Genomic DNA, 20,646 nt, shown 5'->3' on the forward strand with positions numbered 1-20,646 from the left:
CCCGCAGTTCTGAGCGCACTCCGTCACTTCCGGTTCTGGCCCCACCTCCCCACCATCGTCCGTTTTGCGTTCGAGAATTTTGTCCTCAGCGCCGATCCGTCGCCCCGCCCTCGCCGCTGCCATGGCGGCAGCTCCGCCGCTCTCCAAGGCCGAATATTTGAAGCGCTACTTGTCTGGGGCAGATGCCGGCGTTACTGGGGGTACCGAGTCTTGTCGCAAACGTCGCAAAAAGCGGCCGAAGCCTAGCGGGGCTGGCGGCAAGGGGTGAGTTGGTCCTGGCAGGGGCAGGGTCTGCGGCGGCTTGCCGCCCCTCACCATCCCAACTCCGCCCTCGCCCGGCTCTTCCAGTATCAACGCCCGTTGGGCCTCGCTCTCTGAAGGCTGTTGGAACTCTTCATGAGCTTAGAGCCCGTGTTGGTCGCTCCTCGCGCCCCTGAGCCCTGTCTTCGATGTGTTCAAGCCGGGCTGTAACTTTCCTTACTCTTTTCCCGCCTTTGTAGACTTTCGTCCTCTCCCATAGAGAATGAATATTGTGCCCCGAGAATAATGGTGGAACTAATTCAAAGCCTCGGTACTTAGGTGTTATAGGACCCAGAACCTGTCCGTGGACCTTCTCCAATCCCAAGGACTCTGGTCCTGAGTCAGAGACCTATACTCACTTTCTATTACTCTTACTACTACTACTGCTACTACTACTACTACTACTACTAACAATAACAACTAACACTTATACGGTTCTTGTCATGTGCCAGTCTATGTTCTAAGTACATATATGAATTTATTTAAGCTTCGCAATACCATGAAGTAAGTGTTGTTATCCCCATTTTTCAGATGAAAAAATTTTTGTGGCCCAGTGTACTGAATTGAATAGTGCCCCTTCCCCCCAATTCATGCCCACCCAGAAGCTCAGGATGTGACATTATTTAGAAATATATATATATATGTAATAGGGGGCTTAGTCCTGTATGACTGATGTCCTTTTAAGAAGGGGGAAATTTGGACACAGAAACAGGTATACAAGGAGAATGACCACATGATGATGGAGGCTGGGATTGGACTGGCTGCCACTAGCTAAGATATGCCTGGGGTTACCAGAATTTGGAAGAATTAAGGAAAGATTCTCCCCTAGAGCCCAGTGGGCATTGCCTTTCAGATACCTTGATTTCAGACTCCAAGCCTCCAGAACTGTGAGAGAAATACATTTCTGTTGTTTTAAGCCACCCAGTTTGTCTTAGGAAACTGATATACCCAGTAAAGTCAAGTAGTTCCAAAGAACCAATCCATATCCTTTCCTGGTTGGGTTCTTGCCTTCTGTCTTCCTACCCCTTTGACTTGTGTGGATTCTTTGGAAGTAGTGCCATGTAGTGAAAATAGCTTGAGCTTTGGAGCAGCACTCCTTATAGTTTGAGTCCTAGCTGTGCCACTTTATGGGCTGTGCGGCTTTGGGCAAGACAGTTCATCTATCTAAGCTTCAGTTTCTTTATCTTTAAAATGAGAGTAATACTGAATGATATAGCACTTATATTAAATGATTATTGTTTTATTGTGTGATTAGAAATGTATAACGTGATCTTGGCTTTTTAGATCACTGTTCATATCATGGTAGTAATTGTTATTTTTTGGGACTCATCCACAGTTTATCTGTGCAACAAACATTTCTTGAATACTTACGCCGGTTACTGCAGTGTTGAGCATACTGCTCTGAATGAGAAAGTCGTAGTCTCTATTCTGAGGGAGCTTATAGTTTACAGGCTTTAAACAACTAAGTATGCAGCTAATTGATTTATATCCTGTGTGATAAATGCAATGAAAGTATTCCAAGAATATGTAACAGGGCTTCTTAGTTAAGATACTTAAGGGAGAATAGTCAGGAAGGTGTGCTCAAGGAAGTTGCTACAATCTTAAGAATGAGAGTAAGTAAAGAAAGAGAAGAGTAGGTCAGTCTGAGGGAAGGAACTGAGTATGGGGAAACTGATATCGGATGGAATTTGGCTCATGCTAGGTACCAAAAGATGACCAGTGAGGTAGTGAACTGAAGAGGCAGTGGTTTAGGATGAAGTTTGCCATATAGACAAAGACTGGATTGAGCTTTATCCTAAAACCAATAGTGTTCATAGACTGTTATAAGAATGTGTCTTTCTTTTCGATCTTTTTATTTTTCACATTTAGAATGCGAATTGTGGATGATGATGTGAGCTGGACATCTATCTCCACCACTAAACCAGAAAAGGAGGAAGAGGAAGATGATGGAGATTTGCCTGTGGTATGTATATTTTGAGGCTGCGAGGACTTTGAAATTCAAGCCTCTCAGTCTCTACTCCCAGTGCAGGGTAGATTTGTAAGAGGGAAAGTTGAAGGCAGAGAAGTGGTGACACTTTCCAAAGAGCTGTTTTAAAATAGTCCTCTTTGATGATGCCTGTACACTGTCTTCTTTTTTTATGGAAGGCCTCATCAGCCTAGAAATGGGAACTAATCATAGAGGCAGGACTCCTCAACATCAGTGATAGAGCCATGACTAGAATTAGCAGGGTTCAATTTGTTGGAATTTACCTTAAAAACAATGTTCAGGTTCAATTATAGGAAACTTTTTCTTTGTTCCTTTTATTCATTGATTGAACTAAAAAATTTATATATTGTTGCCTAAGTACTGGAGATATGTAGATTAATAGAACATAGCGTCTGTACACTAGAGTTCATACCCTAAAATGGGAGACCGAGTTTCAAATAATTTCAACAATATAATGTCGAAGCTATATTTCATTTATGTACCAAATGTTATTAGAGCACAGAGGAGGTTGCATACTTTTTATTCCATTCCATTGGGAAATTCTATGAAGAATGTAAATATCTGAAATGAGTTTTGAAGGATAAGAGCCAGTTGGGCAAAAGCCAGTTAGGCAGATAACCTAGCATTAGTATAATCATGGAACCTTTGCTGAGAATAACTGAGAAACAGATGAAAAGGAAAACTGTTGATAGGTTGTATTGTGGTAAAAAATTGTAAAGATGAATTCCAGATAAATATAGTTAATGTTAATCCCCAGCATATTCTACAATAGATTATTTGAAAGATAGTCTGTTATTAATTATAAGGGAAATAATGATCATGAGGAACCAGTTTCAGTCAGAATCAAACATAATTAATGTTTACAACATTTGTTTTTATTTTTTTATTTTATAAAAGCAATACATATTTATTATGGAATATTTGGTAATTATATAAGAGTTTAAAGTTTTAAAAAGAATATAAAAATCACTTATACAGTGACCATCCAGTGGTAACAACTGCTACCATTTGGATGCATATTTCTTTAATTAATAGATTATACATACTTTTAATTATTTTTTCAAATATAATTGTGATCATACCGTACCTATGGTTTTCGAGCCTGCTCTTTCACTTAATATGTTGCCAATACTTTAGTAAGACTTTAAAGTATTCTTTGAGAATGTGATCTTGAATGGTTGCATAGTAGTTCATATATATATTAATTTAACATATCTTATTACTGGACATACAAGTTGTTTCTTGTACTGAAATATCATAATGCTTCGATAAAGATACATAAATTATTATAAGAATCCGTTATTTCTTTATTCCTATAATACGAAATTATAGCCCTTTTGAGCTGTAGTTCCATATTGCTTTCCAAAAGATAGTACCAATTTATACTGTCACTAGGTATGTATAAGAATTCCAGTTTTTTCATTTCTTCATCAATACCAGAACATTATTAACTATAACAAAAACCATGGCAGACCTATGCCAATTTGGCAGGTAAACAGTGGTATCCAGTTTCTTTGAAAAATAGTGAAATAATTTTTCATGTTGGGCATTTGTATTTTAATGAATTTCTTGGTATTTTGTCCATTTTGTAAAAAATTTGCAATTTTAATTTTTTAAATTGATTTGTTTGATATTTATATAAGGATGTATAATTTATTTTATATGTTATAGGTATATTTTGTCATTTGCCTTTTCATTTATAATAGTTTTGGCATTAAAAATTTTTAATTTTTATGTAGTTGTCTATTAATTTTCCTTTATAATATTGTCTTTTGCTCCTGTGTTTGCCCCAAAACCTAAACAAGGAAGATCCACTTTTCTCTACACTAGTTAAAACAGATCTCAGAATTGAATTCATTTTTGTTGCTGGAAGACCATCACTAGGACAACCACAATAGCAGTGGCAGCACAAGAATAATAGGTATAATTTATTGAGCGTTTACCATGTACCAAGTACTGCTGAGCTTACATGAACTATCTCATTGAGTTATAGCAATCCTTTGAAACCTACTTTTACAAATGAGGAAGTTGGGGCCTAGAGAGAATAATTTGCCAAAAGTTACGCAAATATTAACTGGCAGAGCTGGGGATTTAGGTCTCAATTTATATTGCTTGAAAGCCTGTGCTTTTAATGCCCAGTGAGAGATCTCAAAACTAGGTTATGTGAGAATGATGGTAGGATCTTGGGAGAAGAGAAGTAGAGAGGAATTATGACCTAATTTGAATTCCAGTTCTGCCACTTGCTAGCTCGTGACATTGAGAAAGTTATTTAACTTTGAGTCATAGTTTGCTCTTTAGTATTGTAGAACATTTCTTTGCAGTGCTATTGTAAGGACCCAGTGAGACCGTAAAATACAAAACACAGTGCCTTGCACATAGTTGCTACTCTGTAACTAGAATTTATTATGCCAGTCATCTTGAAAGTCTGTCATGTGGAAAGACGATCAGTTACATCAGAAGTCAGAACTAGAGTCAATGGAAAGAAGTTGTAGAAAGGTAGATATGAGTCTGATAAAACTAAGAACTTTCTAGCACTGCCCAAAAAATTGCGGTGGACTGCCTTGTAACATAATGAGTTTCCTGAATTGATTTCCTGACAGGGAGGGACTGGATGAGTGATCATTTATCAAGGATGCTATAGAGAAAATTCCACATTTGGGAGTTTGGATGATATGTGATTTTCTCTCAAAGATTCTATGATTCTGTGTATATCTTAATGACATCTTTTGGTTGGATTCAAGAATACCTGTCATTGTGACTACCTATAGTAAGGAAAGTTTCTCAAGGAACCCGAAGCCCTTGATGAGTGATAAGCATGGGATTCCACCTGTGTTTTCACTCTGAATACAATATAATAAAAATAAAGAGGTAAAAATAAAAAGGTAGAAGGAATTTAGCTTATATCTTACAAGTGGCAGTTGTGTACCTGGCAGGTTAATAAAAAGGTTTGTAATGAAAAAAATTAACTTTTGGAGAGAAATTGATTAGTCAGAGAAAGATCTAGAATTAAACCATCCGGCGATAATCAGATGTTTATGGAGCAAGTATAACTGAGGACCACTGTGTGGTTCTTCATGGCTATTTTGAGGCTGTGTGTGCCATGTATATTAGGAATGGGAATGATCATAGCTTCAGGTTCTTGAGACAACAATGCTTCTTGGCTGGATCCGGTGTATTTCCTCGATACCATGTCCTCACTTCCTCAGGTGGCCGAATTTGTGGATGAGCGACCAGAAGAGGTAAAGCAAATGGAAACCTTTCGTTCTAGTGCCAAATGGAAGCTTCTCGGAGGTGAGTTCCAATAATAGATAAATCTAAATTAACCATTTATAGGGGAAGCCTTTTTTTCTTTTATATACTTTTTTTAGAGGAGTGCATAGTTTGTTTAGTGTGTCAGTGATCCTGAAAAATATAGTGTGAAATAGAATTCAGAACTTCTTCAGAAGTAGTAAGATGTGGGAACTGCGAGACCAGGTATCCCACTTTCTCTTACGTTTTGGTATTAGTGTTACTGAGGTCAAGAAGTGACTCATTTGGGAGCCTTTCAGGACCCACTCCTCACAAGCACTTGGTACACAGATATGACTTTGGAGAAGTATACAGGCATATGAGGAAGAGTTTAGAGACTTGAGCAACATCTGTCCTCTCAAAATGAAGCAATTCATGTATAGTTCAAGGATTAATGTTTTCTGTCCTTTGTATTAGTAAATCTTTATTTGTTCTTCCCTTAAATATTGGTATTTTACAGTGCATTATCCTCCACTAGCCCATTCATCACCTTCTCCTTAGGCTAATACTTTAACTTCCTATTTTAAAAAAATGTTTCAGTTTTTGGTTTGGACAAAGGGCATTTGTCGTCATGTCTGAACAGAGACCAGACCTAGTCTTATTTGTCTTGGTATTCCCTCAGGCTATTACAAGGAGGTGCCATTACTAAATATTTGATGAGTTATTGAATTGCTAAAAGGTATTTGATTCCTGCAACCTACTGCTCTTTGGTAAATCATCACTTGTCTTAATAGTCATTTCCCCTCTTCCAAAAACTTGATAGGTACATACTTACTAAGACACAGAGACTATGAAATACTCCCAGTGAGTCACAGCTGTGGTTCCAGCAGTCATTTGAGCTCTGTGTGGCCAGTGGAAGTGTTCTGGTTTTTTACTGCCTGTTTTCATTCCTTCATAAACAAGAATCTTGCTGCTTGATAGTTATTTAACTCTAGTTTACCCTTGATGCTTGTTCCTTTTTCACACATGGAGGGTTGAAGAGTTAACTCCTAAAGAGGATTTGTCTTTTTCTCTGTTATGCTCTGTGCCTTTAGGTTAATTATCCTGCAATTCTGATTAGGAAAAAAATCCATAACAAAAGTGACAGTTGGCTATAGGATAGTGATCACCATTTTCTCAGTTAATTTTAAGTGTATTATTGTTGTTTGATAAATGAAAAGTTGATTATTCTTTTATCAGAATCCAGTTTTACTTAAAAATTAAAAAAATTTTTTTTTTAGTTGACATTCTATTACATTAGTTTCAGATGTTATGGAATAGTGGTTAGACTCTTAAGTTATTTTCTGCCTTGTCCTGTAATTGTGTTTCAGTCTTTCCCATAATCCTTTTTTCAGAGATAATCTTTTGGTTTCTGTATCTGTAGGTCTAGGAAGTGATAAACACACACACGCACGTGCACGCGCGCGCACACACACACACAAATAGTTCTTTCTGATTTGCCTCATTCTCACTGCTGTATCCCCATTTGTTACTGGAAATATCCTCACTAATCTCTGACTCTTCCTTTCTTTTTAATAAATATGGAATTTATTAACTTCCTGGAGTAGATTTACTGTCAGGGCCCCTACAGATATCAGTACTTTTCTGAAGAGTGGATTCTAATCAGATAGGCCTATTCCTCAAAGTAAAGGATTTGACTTGGTTTAATTTAACAAGTATTCATTGGATTCTACCCAGCTTTTATTTGTATTTAGGCCATAGAGCTCAATGACATGAAACAGAGGAAGAGGAGAAACTGTATTTTGGAAATGTTCCGAGTTGCTATAAACATTTTTTTCTGTTAGCTCTTTGAAAATTGAAAGTTTCAAGCTTTTTCCTCAACTACATATTTTTAAAGATTGCACGTGGACTCTGGAGTCAAACAGATACAGATTTGGATATTTACTCCACCACTTATTAGCAGTATGACTCTGTCAAATTACTTAATCTTTCTGAGTATCAACTTTCTTATCTGTAAAATGGGGGATAATATTTATCTCCTAGGCTTGTTGTAGGAATTAAATGAGGTAATCTATATAAAGCATTGGCATGTAGAGATGGTGAGTAAATGCTCACTCTTCTCTTTTTTTGGTGATCTCTCCCCCTCTAAGAAGGAGCACAGCGACATGGGATTAAGTAATAGACAGCATTCATTTTGATTTGGCACAGATTTAGTCAATTTGCCTTTTGAAAGAAGAGCGAGTACAAACTATAAATTACCTAGGCTAAATATCATAGGAGCCTCTGACTCGGAACTCTGGACAAATAGGTTTTGGGAAGAGCATTGCGTTGGGAATTAGAAGACTGGGATTTTGGTCTGGCTCTTCATTTTGGTAGCTGTGACCTTAGGTAAGAAACCATTCAGCTCCTTAGTCTCTAGTTTCATGTCTGTAAAACAAGATACCTCCTCTGCTTACCTTTTAAAGTATAATATGAAAGTGTATTTAAAATACTTTGCAAATTTATGACTTGTTAGGCAAATAAGAGAGATTATTTTAAAGATGTTTATGAGTGCTATTTGCTGCCCCTAAGCAAAGAAGCTGTGCTCTGAGTAGTTTTGAGATGTATGCTCCTGGGACATCTTTTGAAACTTTGAGTACCAGTGGTGAACATAGTATTTGTGGGAATCTGACTCTTTGCTATTTGTGTTTAGGTCACAGTGAAGATCTACCTTCACACAGCCATTTCCATCACGACACCCCAGATCCTTCACCTCCTAAGAGGGTCCGTCACGACACCCCAGATCCTTCACCTCCTAGGAGGGTCCGTCACGACACCCCGGATCCTTCACCTCCTAGGAGGGTCCGTCACGACACCCCGGATCCTTCACCTCCTAGGAGGGTCCGTCACGACACCCCGGATCCTTCACCTCCTAGGAGAGTCCGTCACGACACCCCGGATCCTTCACCTCCTAGGAGGGTCCGTCATGACACCCCAGACCCTTCTCCTCCTAGGAGGGTCCGTCATGATATCCCGGATCCTTCTCTCCCCAGGAGGGCCCATCATGAGTCACCAGATCCCTCTCCTCTCAGGAAGCCTCATCGTCATTCTTCAGCTGTACCTCCTAGGAGGGCCCAGTATGATACACCAGATTTATCTCCTAGGAGAGCCCTTCACAGTTCCTCAGATATCTCTCCCCACAGAAGGGCCCGTAACAACTCCCCTGAAACATCTCAATCTAGAAGGACTCTTGATTCTTTGGACACATCACAGGTCAGGAGGGCCCATCGTGACTCCCCCAATTTGCCTCCTAATGTTCCTCATTCGCGGCCTAGAACCAAAAGCAGTAAAGCCCCAGAAAGAGCCTCTAGCAAAACTTCTCCATCACTCCCGAAGAACAGCAAATATGAATATGACTTGGACCTCTCTCCTCCACGAAAAAGGCAGTCAAAATCCCATTTTGGAAATAAACAGCATGATTCTAAAGGTGAGCATTGATTGTCTGTGAGACAGACTTATTTTCTAGGTGCTTTTCTTTGGACTTTTTACTTGTTTTATTAGGTATTTATGTCATTAGAAATGAGAATGGAGCTTTAGTCTTTTCTGTATTCATTTTTGATGTAGTCGAGCCCTGGCTATGCAGTATATACATTTTACATGTATGGTCTTGCCTGATTTTTTCACTAAACTCTGTCTTCCTCAGTGTTAAATGAAAAAATCAGGCAAGACCATACATGTAAAATGTATATAAATAAAAACATTTCATAAAAACATTTCTTTGTTAATGTAATTTTTATTGGTGTCATATTTCCTAAATATTAGGGAAATTTACTTAACCATTTCCCTAATATTGTATATTTTAGGTTATTTCTAAATTTTGCTTTCATAATTCTGTGGCGAACATCTGTATACATAAACTTCCTATACTAGATTATTTCTTTCTCTACTTCTAGAGAGATTTCTTGGAACTTAAGTACTTCTAGATATGTTTCCTAGAAAACTAAGTAGAAATTGATTTACTGGGTCAGAGGGTAGTATGTTTTAAAGACTTGATACATATTGCAGATTGCTTTTTTGGAAGGTGATCTGTGATGCATATGTCTACAATGCAGGCCTGTTTGGTGAAATTTACTTCATCTTTTTGTCCCTAGTTACTGTTTTAATTTTTAAATTCAAATAAAATTATTTTCCATTAGTCTGAAGACATCAGAATATATTCTAGGTAGTTATATCTTTTAACCACACTACTGAGATTTGAGTGCAAGTTGTTTTGCCCATTCTGTGTGTAGATAAATATGGCACAGGTGAGAGTATGTTGAGCTCTCACATACTAGTCACAGTCACTAGTAACTTGGAAATAGAACCCTGCATTCTGACTGTTGGTTTTAAAAGTTGACTCTGATTTTGCTTTTCTTGTTATCTGTGCTTGTATTTAGCTTAGTGATACAGGAGGACTCAGTGAATGTTGGACATTAGCCTGGTATGTTCTTTTTTTAGATTCTGACAAGGGGATTAAAGATTTTATTCTTTAATTTCTAGGCTGTTCACTCAACCGTAGGAAATTTCATATAAACTCTTCACCTGGAAGACATCTGAGTCACATGTTGGACTTTTCTTCCTACCCAGGTGGCAGTCTGAAAGCCTCTGATTCAGATCTCTCCCCTCCACGGAAGAAACAAAGTCCAGGGCATCAGGACTCTGATTCAGATCTGTCCCCTCCACGGGACAGACTTAGACACCAGAGCTCTAGTTCTGACCTCTCTCCACCAAGGAGGAAACAGGGGGCCAAATCTTCAGATTCCGATCTGTCTCCACCTCGAAGGACTCAGCCTCCGGGAAAGAAGGTAGGAATTTTTAGGAGCCATATTCTCTCAGAGAGACTCCTGTCTTCTGTACAAGTACCAGAGGTTCAAGCCAGAGGAGGAGGAGGAGGGAGATCTTGCCAATTTAGTAAATCTAGCACAAAGGACCTCTAGAGGTCTTTCCTTTTCTCTGAAGGCAGGACTGCCTATAACCCAACCCAGGTGAACTTGCAAATACCAGATTTTCTAAGTAGCTTCTGCCTTTTTATTCTTTTAATCTCACAAATCTCATTTTAATAGGTCCAGAAAAACTTCCTATTTCCTTAGGAGTAAACAGACCTATAGTTTACAGAGTGGAGTTAGGAGCACAGACTTTGTGTCACATAGATCACATATTCAAATCCTACTTCTTCCACTTGTAATCTGTAAAATTTGAGCAAGATACATAGTATCTTTGAGCCTCAGCTCCTTAATTTGTAAAATGTGGGTAATAATAGTGCATACTTTTAAGGTTATTGTGAGAATAAAATGAGTTAGCGTAAGTAAAACTCTTGGCACAGTGCCTGGGACAAAGTAAGTATTTAGTGTAAGTACTTATTATTTTAAATTGGACTGCAGGTCTCTGTCTCCAGAGCTTAAAAAGAGATACTTAAAATATAAAACTACTTTAGAAATCATATCACCTGAGAAGTCAGTGTTTTATTTTAAAACTATGTTGAAACCTGAATTAACAACAACAAGTCCACATGAACCCTGAGTAATTGTGTTTTAAAGAACACCAGTACTAGTGAAGGAATCTTATTCCAGTGAATTGGTTACGAAATAGATGATAGAGCCTGTGGTGTGTACATCTCTCTGCTGTACATCTCTCTGCAACACAGACTTTTCAGGTAAGTCTTCTCCATAGTCCACGTGGTCCTGGTAGAGTAGAGCGGTCTGTCCCTAACCTAGGGGTTAGGACCTTGACATTTTATGTATCTTTTTGGGAACAAAATGAGGTGTGTGTATCAACTGGACCTCGACATTTTATGTATCTGTTTAGTCCATGACAATTTAATATTTGTCCTAATCAAATTTATCACATTGCTTAAGGATATCAGGATATGGTGTATATTCCATTTGTGGGTTGGTTTGTTATCTTGATACAAGGTGGAGCTTAGTAAAAAGTTCTGATTTGGTCTTATCTTTTTATTATCCTGAAATATATCCACAACTTAAGGATCTTATGTTTGATTGAGTTTGTATTTTAAATGGAATGTTTTATCAGTGTGGGTCTACTGGAGAGCTTAGAGCTTGATACAGGTTTCTGGTCAGGTAACTGGAGAGTGAGTCTTCATGTGTGCAGTTTATATGCTGAAAAGTCAGGAATATAGATGCTTAGCCTTCCCTTTAATATCTTGTTGGTTTGTGTTTACTCTTAACCTTGATAGTATAATTAATTTTCCATGAAATTCAATTTTATTCTTTTCTATTTTGTGAATCCTGTGGCTGATAATAAGAATATAAAGCTAGAGTTTCTGGTTTGGTTATTGCTGATCATCAAACAAAAATGCACCTAACTGTGTATATCCATGGAGCCTACTGCTACATTGTCTCATTAATATTGGATGCTCCCTTTTCCATTGCATAGGCTGCACACATGTATTCTGGGGCTAGAACTGGGTTGGTGTTAACTGACATACAGCGAGAGCAGGAGGAACTCAAGAAACGGGACCAAGAAACCATGGCATTTGAAGGTAAAAATGTAAAAGTGCAGAGACCAATTGAGGCTCATGTAGCTTTTATTTTATTTTTTCAATGTAGCTTATTGTACCTGATATTTTAATTGCTATCAAATTTCAGCTCTGGTTTTATGCATTATTTTAACTTCTTAGTGGGTCCAGCTGGTTCTTTTCCTTCTTGAAAAATGTTAGTTTTTAGGATCATCATCAATATACACTTAGACATTAGTAGGAACTACTTTTAGTCTGGCTGCAAAAGTTCTTAATTAGCATCAGGATCCCAAGTGGTTGATTTCAGGTATCAAAATATTATTTCTGATTTTGATACCTAGTATTTATCTTTAAAAGTATAATTTTCTTTTGCAGCTGAATTTCAATATGCTGAAACCATATTTCGAGATAAGTCTGGTCGTAAGAGGAATTTGAAACTGGAACGTTTAGAGCAAAGGAGAAAAGCAGAGAAGGACTTGAAGAGAGATGAGATGTATGCCAAGTGGGGAAAAGGGTAAGGGAACTACTGAAACATAAAACAAGACCGTGGTGACTGGAGAAAGTCATTTTCTCTATTCTTCTGATCATTTAGTTCATGTTCTGTTTTAAAACTCTTTTCAGGAATGGGAAATTCAGTGTGCTCAGTCTTCCTAAATATTGATATCATCTACACTTCCAGTTGGTAGTCTAGGAATTTTGCCCTTTTCAATATTTGACCTAGGCTGCTAGAAAGTGGAGATTCTCCAAATGTAGCAGTGTGGTCCATGTTAGCGTAAGAATAGAAATGTTAAACAGGATAGCAAATAGCCTTGGTTCTTTTTGCCTAGGCTTGCCCAGAGCCGACAGCAGCAACAAAATGTGGAGGATGCAATAAAGGAAATGCAAAAGCCTCTGGCTCGCTATATTGATGATGAAGATCTGGATCGGATGCTGAGAGAACAAGAAAGAGAAGGGGACCCAATGGCCAACTTTATCAAGAAGAGTAAGGCCAAAGAGAACAAGAATAAGAAAGGTGAGCCTTTTGGGAATCATCAGGGTTGGAGGTGACTTATGCAAAGAGAGAATCTTTAGGGCGATGATAACATAGCTATGTGCAAAGAAGGCTTTCTCATACAATCTATGTTTCTTGTATTTGGGAGTTTAGGTTCAACCCAATAGAGAGTTCTAAATAAAAATTTTTTCCACTGCCAGCTAGCTCTGTATTGAATTGTATAGATAACTGACTTGTTTTCTCTCTCTCCTCTCATTAGTGAGACCTCGCTACACTGGCCCAGCACCACCTCCCAACAGATTTAATATTTGGCCTGGATATCGCTGGGATGGTGTGGACAGGTAAGCCTTAATATTTCCTACACTTGTTTTCTCTTATACCTGACCCTAACTCCCTAACTGTAAATCACTCTATACTCTGCCTCATTCTCTGCTCTAATCACAGTGTTAGTAATACGTAGTTTGCTTGCTTCTATTTCTGAGGTCCTCAAATCCCATTTCCTGTGCTTAGAACACTCCTCTTTCTTTTTTCCTTTTCAAAGCTTAGAAGACTCTGGACAAACAACTCAGGTGGTCCAGAAAGGACAGACACCCTTTGTTTTTGATGCTGGTCACTTCTAATGATATTTTCTAAGGTTTAGAGGGGATGAGTGATGGATGGTAGTCTGGAGCCTTTTGTATGTTGTATCTAAAATGTAGCCCTTGAATCATCTTAAGAGTGAGTTACTTGTAATGTCTCACTGACCTCCTACCACCTTACCTATTCATCTGCCTGCATCTGTATGCACATACTCTTAACTTCTTACCTGTTATCATGGATGAACTATATGTGCTCCTATCCAAAGTCAGCGCCCCCTACTTACATGTTGGATCCCATCTCCTCTTGCCTACTAAGGGACATTGTTCTAGCATCTAGCACAATGATTCTCAAACGTTTTGATCTCAAGACCCCTTTACTCTCTTAAAAATTATTGAGGATCCCCCAAAACTTTTATTTATGTGGGTTATATCTTAATACTTACCATATTAGAAATTAAACTGATGAGTTTAAAAAGCATTTACTAATTCATTAAAAATAATAAAGCCATTACATTATCATAATTACCATATTTTAAAAGAAAAATAATTATATTTTCCAAACCAAAAAAAATAGAATTTACATTTTTGAAAATCTCAATATCTGACTTACTAGTAGATAGCAGGATTCTGCATTTAGTCTGTTGCAATATATTTAGTTGAAGAATAGGCAGAAAATTCAACTTTATATAGGTAGTTAGAAAAGGAAGGTGTATTATATTTTTTGATACGGGACAAGAACTCAACAAGTGGTAGTTTCTTAAAGGTTATTTATAATATGGAAGGTGAAACTATATCAAAAAACTTTCATACTGTTACATTAAAATCCATTGGTGATTTTTTTTTCTACTTTGGATGGATCTTTTACCACTGCGTGATTTTATAATATTGCACACTAGTCATTTAGAAGATATTTTGCTGAGTTTTTCAGACCTTCCAAATGTTGACATATTTCATTATACAATATCAGATAATCCTGTAGTTGTTAACAGTACCTGTGATCTCATCACAAAAGTCTTTAACAGGAAGTTAAAGAATTCATGGTGATGGATACACATTTTTCAAAATTCTAATTAATACTTGGAAGCTCAAATTTTTGTCAGCTCTTTAAAGATGTTTCATCATTTTCTGGCCTCCATTGTTTATAATTAGAAGTCAACCCTCAGTCCTCATTTGTTTTATTATTAACCCCACCCCCACCTCCACATTGTAATGTATTGTTTTTCTCTGGTAGCATTCAAGATTTTCTTCTTGTCTTCGGTTTTCAGCAGTTTGAATATTATGTACCTAGGTGTTGTTTTCTTTGACTTTATCCTACTTTGGGCTTATTGAGCTTTCTGGATCTGTGAGTTTATGTTTTTCACATTTGGGAAGTATTTGGCTATTTTTTCTTCAATTATTTTTTTCCGAACCACTCTTCTCATCCAATTACACTATTTTCTACCACTTGGTATCATCCCTCAGATCTCTGAAGTCCTATTCGTTTTTCTCTCATTGTTTTTCTCTCAATTCTTTTTCTCTCCCCTGTCGCCAGTTTTATTGAATTAGACAATTAGTTGCTCATATTTACATTGTACAATTCAATGATTTTTTTTCAATTATAGTTGGCATACAATAATATATTAGTTTCAATTGTACAGCATAGTGATTAGAGATTTATAGAACTCACAAAGTGGTCACCCCACTAAACCAAGTACCCCTCTTCCTCCTTACATATTTTTTTACATTGTTGACTATTTTCCTTATGCTGCACTTTATATATATCTCCATGACTGTTTTGTATGTGTCCGTTTGTACTTCTTAATCCCTTTGCCCTTTTTCACCATACCCCACCTCCCCCAACCCTTCTTATGGTCTAGTATCCCTGAAAATATTCTCTGTATCTATGAATTTGTTTTCGTTCTTGTTGTTGTTATTTTGTTCTTTACGTGAAATGGTGGTATTTGTCTTTCTCTGTCTGACTTCATGGAGCACAATACCCTCTAGGCAGTTTCTTTTTCCATCCCCTTCCTTTTAGTCTGTGGGTTTCTTAATCTGAAGTGAGTCTCTTGTAGACAGCATATGTAGGGGTCTCGTTTTCTTATCCATGCAGCTTCTCTTTCTTTTGGTTGGAGCACTTAATTCTTTTCCATTTGAGATACTTGTTGATAAGAATGTAGTTATTACCATTCTTTATTCATGTTTCTGATACATGTTTTTTCTTCTTAAAGAAGTCCCTCCAACAATTCCTGTAATACTGGCTTGGCGTTGATGAATTCCTTTAGCTTGTTTTGGTCTGGGAAGCTCATTATTTGTCCTTTGACTGTAAATGATAGCTTTGCTGGATAAAGTATTCTTGGTTGTAGATCCTGGGTTTTCAACACTTTGAATATTTTGTGCCAAGCCCTTCTATCTTGCAAAGTTTCTTTTGAGAAATCGGCCACCAGACTTATGGGAGCTCTCTTGTAGGTAACTAACTGCTTTTCTCTTGCTGCTTATAAGATTCTTTGTATTTAACCTTTGGCATTTGAATTATGATGTGTCTTGGTGTGGGCCTCTTTGGGTCCCTCTATCTTGATACTCTCTGAGCTTCCTGGAGTTGTATGTTTATTTCCTTCACCAGGTTAGGGAAGTTTTCCATCGTTATTTCTTCAAATATATATTCAACTTCTTGTTCTCCCTCTTCAGGTACCCCTGTGACATGGATGTTGTTAACTGTAATTTTGTCCCATGGGCTCCTTAAATTATTATTATAATCTTGGTTACTTTTTTTCTCGCCATTCTGATTGAGTGTCCTTGGTTTCCCCATCCTCTATATCCGTGTTTTGATTCTCTTCTTCCTCCATTCTGTTGATTCTCTCTAATATACTCTTCCTCTCAGATAATGTTTTCTTCATTTCTGACTGGTTCCCTTTCATAATTTCCATTTCCATTTTTATGTTTTTTATCTCTTTGTGAAAGTTCTCACTGAGTTCATCAACACTTCCCTCAATTTCACGGAGCATCTTTATAACCAGTGTTTTGAACTCCACCTCTGTTAGATTGTTTGACTCCATTATTCCCAGATCTCTGTTCTGTTCTCATATGGTTTCTGCTTCTTTGTCTTCCCATTTTGGCTGCCTTTCTGTGTCTGTTTCTATGTACTAATCAAAGCTCCCAAGTCTCCAGGTCTTATTAGCGTGGCTTTGTGTGGTAGGTGTCCAGTGGCACAGTCCTGAGAGGGGTTCAGCTACAGGCCAAATTTGGCCCCAGCCTGTGTCCCTCTGCGGCCATCTGTTAAGATTCAGCAAGCGTTACACAGATGCTGTGCTTATAGTTGCTTCAAGAAGTCACACTGGAAACCGAGGTCAGCTGCTACCAGTGTGAGGTTTGGTGCTGCTCAGCAAGTGGCACAGGTGTCACTGAGGACACAACTGAATGTGGCTTGGGTAGGGCCATGAGTTGGGGGAGGCAGAGTTTCATTCCCACCCAGTTCTTCTGGGTGCGAATGACCTCTATAATCTAGTTTGATGATGTCTCAGCTATGGCAGTGCTGTGTCTGCACAATGGGAGGCAGGGTAGAGCTCAATGGATACCGTCAGCACTTATGCTTGGGAGAAAGCCTTGCCTCTGGCCCTTGCTCCGACAACTCAGTGTCCCCCTGTAAGTCTCTGGTGTCACCTGAGCAGCCCACTCAGCGCTGGTGCTCAGAGCGAGCAGGTCGGTCACCACGAAAGTCTGCTCACAGACATGGCCCCTTTCAGAGGCGGCTGCTGTAGCCTCTGTCCCACTCAGCCAGTCTTGCATCTTCTTCTGCTCCTACCTCCGACCATTGCGGGGTGATTTCTGATTTCTGTCCCTAGTTGTAGGGCTTCTGTTCCTCTAGATCCCCAGGGCAACAGTGCTTGCTGTTTTGCACTGTGTTTTTGTCTCAACTTTGATGTGGTCGCAAGAGGGGATGAACGAAGCATCTATCACCTCCACCACTTTGCCCAGGTCCTTGATCTCTCTTTTTTTCTCTGTGTTCTTAAAATGGGATAATTTCTCTTGATATGTTTTCAAGTTCATTGACTCTTTGCCATCTCCAATCCTTTAGGCCCATAAATGAATTTTTCATTTAAGCTATTTTATTGTATTTCCAACTCTAGAATTTCTATTTGATAGTTTACATTTCTCTGATGAATTTCTCAACTGTTTATTCATTGAGACCTTTTCTTTTTCCTTGAGAATATTTATAATTAGTGCTTTGAAATCCTGTCTGTTAATTGCAACATTTGGTCACCTCAGGATTAGTTTTCTATTAATAACTTTTTCTTGAGTTCGATCACATTTTAGTGTTTCTTTGGATATCTGGTCATTTTTAAATGTATACTGGACATTATAAATGATTCGTTGTAGAGACTTTGAATTCTGTCATATTCCTCTGAAGTATGTTGACTTTTATTCCAGTAGACAGTTAACTTGGCTGTTTTTGAACTCCAAACTCTGTCTCCTTTGCAGTGGACAGCAGCTAAAAATTCTAGTTAGTTTTTTAATTTCTAGCTGTTGCTTTTTCATCGGGCCTAATGGCGTTTCCCTTGTACAAGCACAGTTTAGCAGTTAGCTGAGGATTTGGGAGCAGTTTATATACAGACTTGGAGCTTCATCCCTTTTGCGGCTCTGCCCCCTTTGCACTGATGCCTCAAGCCAATAAGCTTGTGTCTTTCTGTCTTCCTTAGCTATGTAGAGTGGCAAGTGTCCCCCTGCAAAAAGCCACACAAATCTCTCTTCATGTATAGACTCCCATCTTGATTCTGTCTGCTTTTGGTCACCCTCCAAGCCTTCAAGTACTTTCAAATGCTTGTATTTTTATATTTTGTCTAGATCTTGTAATTGCTGTCTGAGGGTACATTAGTCTATTAAGTTCCTCTGCTGTGATTGGAATCCACTGCTTTACCTTATATGGGTGTAAGGCATTGTCTTCTGTCTCTGAAGCTGCCATCAAAATTCAAGGCTCTGGTTCCTCATAGTGACAGGTGTTCTTAGGATGGTTGTCCTCTCAGGCTAGCATCCTACTTTGGTTTGCAGCTCACTATATATAGGCTCTTTGGTAGCAGGAAGATTTTTCAGAAAACTAATTTACCATATAACCAGAAGTAGATATTTTTGTATCCACAATCCTAAAGATGTTCCCTGCTCTACTGAGTATTCTTTTTTAATTCCTGGACCCAAAACTTAGAACTCTCCCTGACCTAGTTTTTTACTGATGTCTAATTTTTCTCCATCTCTCCCAGAAATTTTCCTCCACTTCTCGTTCTTATTTTTTCCTAGATTTTTCCTTTTGGTTCCCTTTTTCATCAACTTTCTCTAAACCTACTCCTACTCTTTTGTTCTATCCTAGTTAGTAGTAGCTTCATTCATTTAGTAGTCACTAAAATTATTAATTTGGGGGTCAAACTTACCTTTTTCTCCTTTGCATTTATATATTTAATCAGTCACTAATTCCTACTATGTCTTCTCTCTTTCTGTCTATCTTCTTTATCATTGTTTTCATCATCTGTTGGCTGGACCATTGCAGTAACTTTCCTGTCTCATCCCCAGAGTGATCTCTTTGAAATGCAGTTTATGCTCCTGCTTTAAATCTATCCCCAATTCCTCCAGCCCTCCCCACCTCCAACTCTCTAGTTAATTCTGTTTTTCAGACTTAGCTTAGGGGCCACCTCCATGAAGCCTTTTCTGACTATTGTCCATCTCCCACCCAAGCTGAGTAAGATCTCCATTCTGTTTCTGTGCCTCCCGATGCATACTTCTGTCATGGCTTATGCATTTTATTTGAATTATCTGTTTAAATGTCAGTTTCCTTTACTAACTTTTGAGTTCATCAGGACAGATGCTTTGTCATACTCATTTTCATGACACAGTGCCTACTGTGTAATAGAATTCTCTCAATGTTTATGTAATGAATGGATAAAATATAAGATGTAGACATTGACTGAGAGTGAGTTGGGCTTTTAGAGAGTGGTAAATTCTTGAAACAGTTGTCAAAGACTGAGAAAAAGATCTGAACAAGGGCTAATAAGAGGATGAATTATATATTTTGCCCCTTTGATTCTATTGCATATTCCTTAAATATTTTCACAGGACTCCCTTTTTTTCTTCCTTATTCATTAGATTGTGAACTCTTCTCTTTTTTTCAAAAATAAGTGTCCAGTTTATGATTCTGGCTGATTATTATCTCTTGATTGCAGATCCAACGGATTTGAACAGAAGCGCTTTGCCAGGCTTGCCAGCAAGAAGGCAGTGGAGGAACTTGCCTACAAGTGGAGTGTGGAGGATATGTAACTTTTCTGAGGCTGTGAGGGTGGCTGTGGTTGTGGTAGTGGACATAGGGTAGCCACATATCCAGCTGTAACAGTTGTTTATGCTAATATTCAGGGCCCACACAGACCAGCAACTTGTTGAATGCCAGTTTTGACTACTAGCATTTGAGAAGAAGAAGATTTGACACCCGATGTTTGGACAGAGGCACCTGTAACTTCTCAGGTGTTAATGCTGGCCGTTGCTGGCTTTCAAAGAAAACATTGATTTCTTAGTCTCCCAGGATTTGTTCTTGGTTAAGTTTTTTTTAAATAAACATACATTTATTTTTTTAAAATCACTTTATTAACTGGGTATTCTGTTTTTGGGAAGAATGCAAGCTAGTGTTGAACCCTCATGGATCATGGATGGTGATAGCTGGATTTTTCATTAATCCAGAAAGCACTATATAGTAGTACCTCATTTGCAGTTTTGCTTTCTGTGGTTTCAGTTACCCATGGTCAACTGTGGTTTGAAAATATTAAATGGAAAATTCCAGAAATAATTCATAAGTTTTAAATTGCCCCCCATTGTTCTGAGTAGCGTAATGAAATCTTGCTCTGTCCTGATCCATCCCTCCCAGAATGTGAATCATCCCTGTGTCCAGCATTTCTGTGCTATAATGTTACCCGCCCATTAGTCACTTAGTAGCCATCTAGGTTACCAGATCGACTGTTGTAATATCGCAGTGCTTGTGGTTTAAGTAACCCTTATTTTACCTAATAATGGCTCCAAAGCACAAGAAAAGGGATGCTGGCTGGCAGTTTGGATGTGCCAA

The 20,646-nt window shown here is 38.2% G+C and overlaps 1 protein-coding gene across 2 annotated transcripts; it reads left to right on the forward strand.

The window, feature by feature from the left end:
* Nucleotides 1-77: 77 nt before the first annotated feature.
* Nucleotides 78-20,169, forward strand: BUD13 (BUD13 homolog). 2 transcript variants are annotated; one of them, XM_015590137.2, is made up of 10 exons: nt 78-264; nt 2,170-2,263; nt 5,494-5,578; nt 8,208-8,981; nt 10,034-10,338; nt 11,927-12,032; nt 12,384-12,522; nt 12,836-13,020; nt 13,259-13,340; nt 19,760-20,169. In XM_015590137.2, exons 1-10 carry the CDS (start codon nt 122-124, stop codon nt 19,851-19,853), a joined length of 2,007 nt encoding a protein of 668 aa, XP_015445623.1. In that variant the 5' UTR covers nt 78-121; the 3' UTR covers nt 19,854-20,169. The 2 variants fall into 2 exon arrangements, with proteins under 2 accessions (XP_015445623.1, XP_006912851.1); XM_006912789.3 differs by having other exon boundaries at nt 10,121-10,338.
* The last annotated feature ends 477 nt before the right edge of the window (nt 20,170-20,646 follow it).

This window comes from Pteropus alecto, unplaced genomic scaffold (genome assembly GCF_000325575.1).
Source record: "Pteropus alecto unplaced genomic scaffold, ASM32557v1 scaffold224, whole genome shotgun sequence".
Taxonomy (NCBI): Eukaryota; Metazoa; Chordata; class Mammalia; order Chiroptera; family Pteropodidae; genus Pteropus; species Pteropus alecto.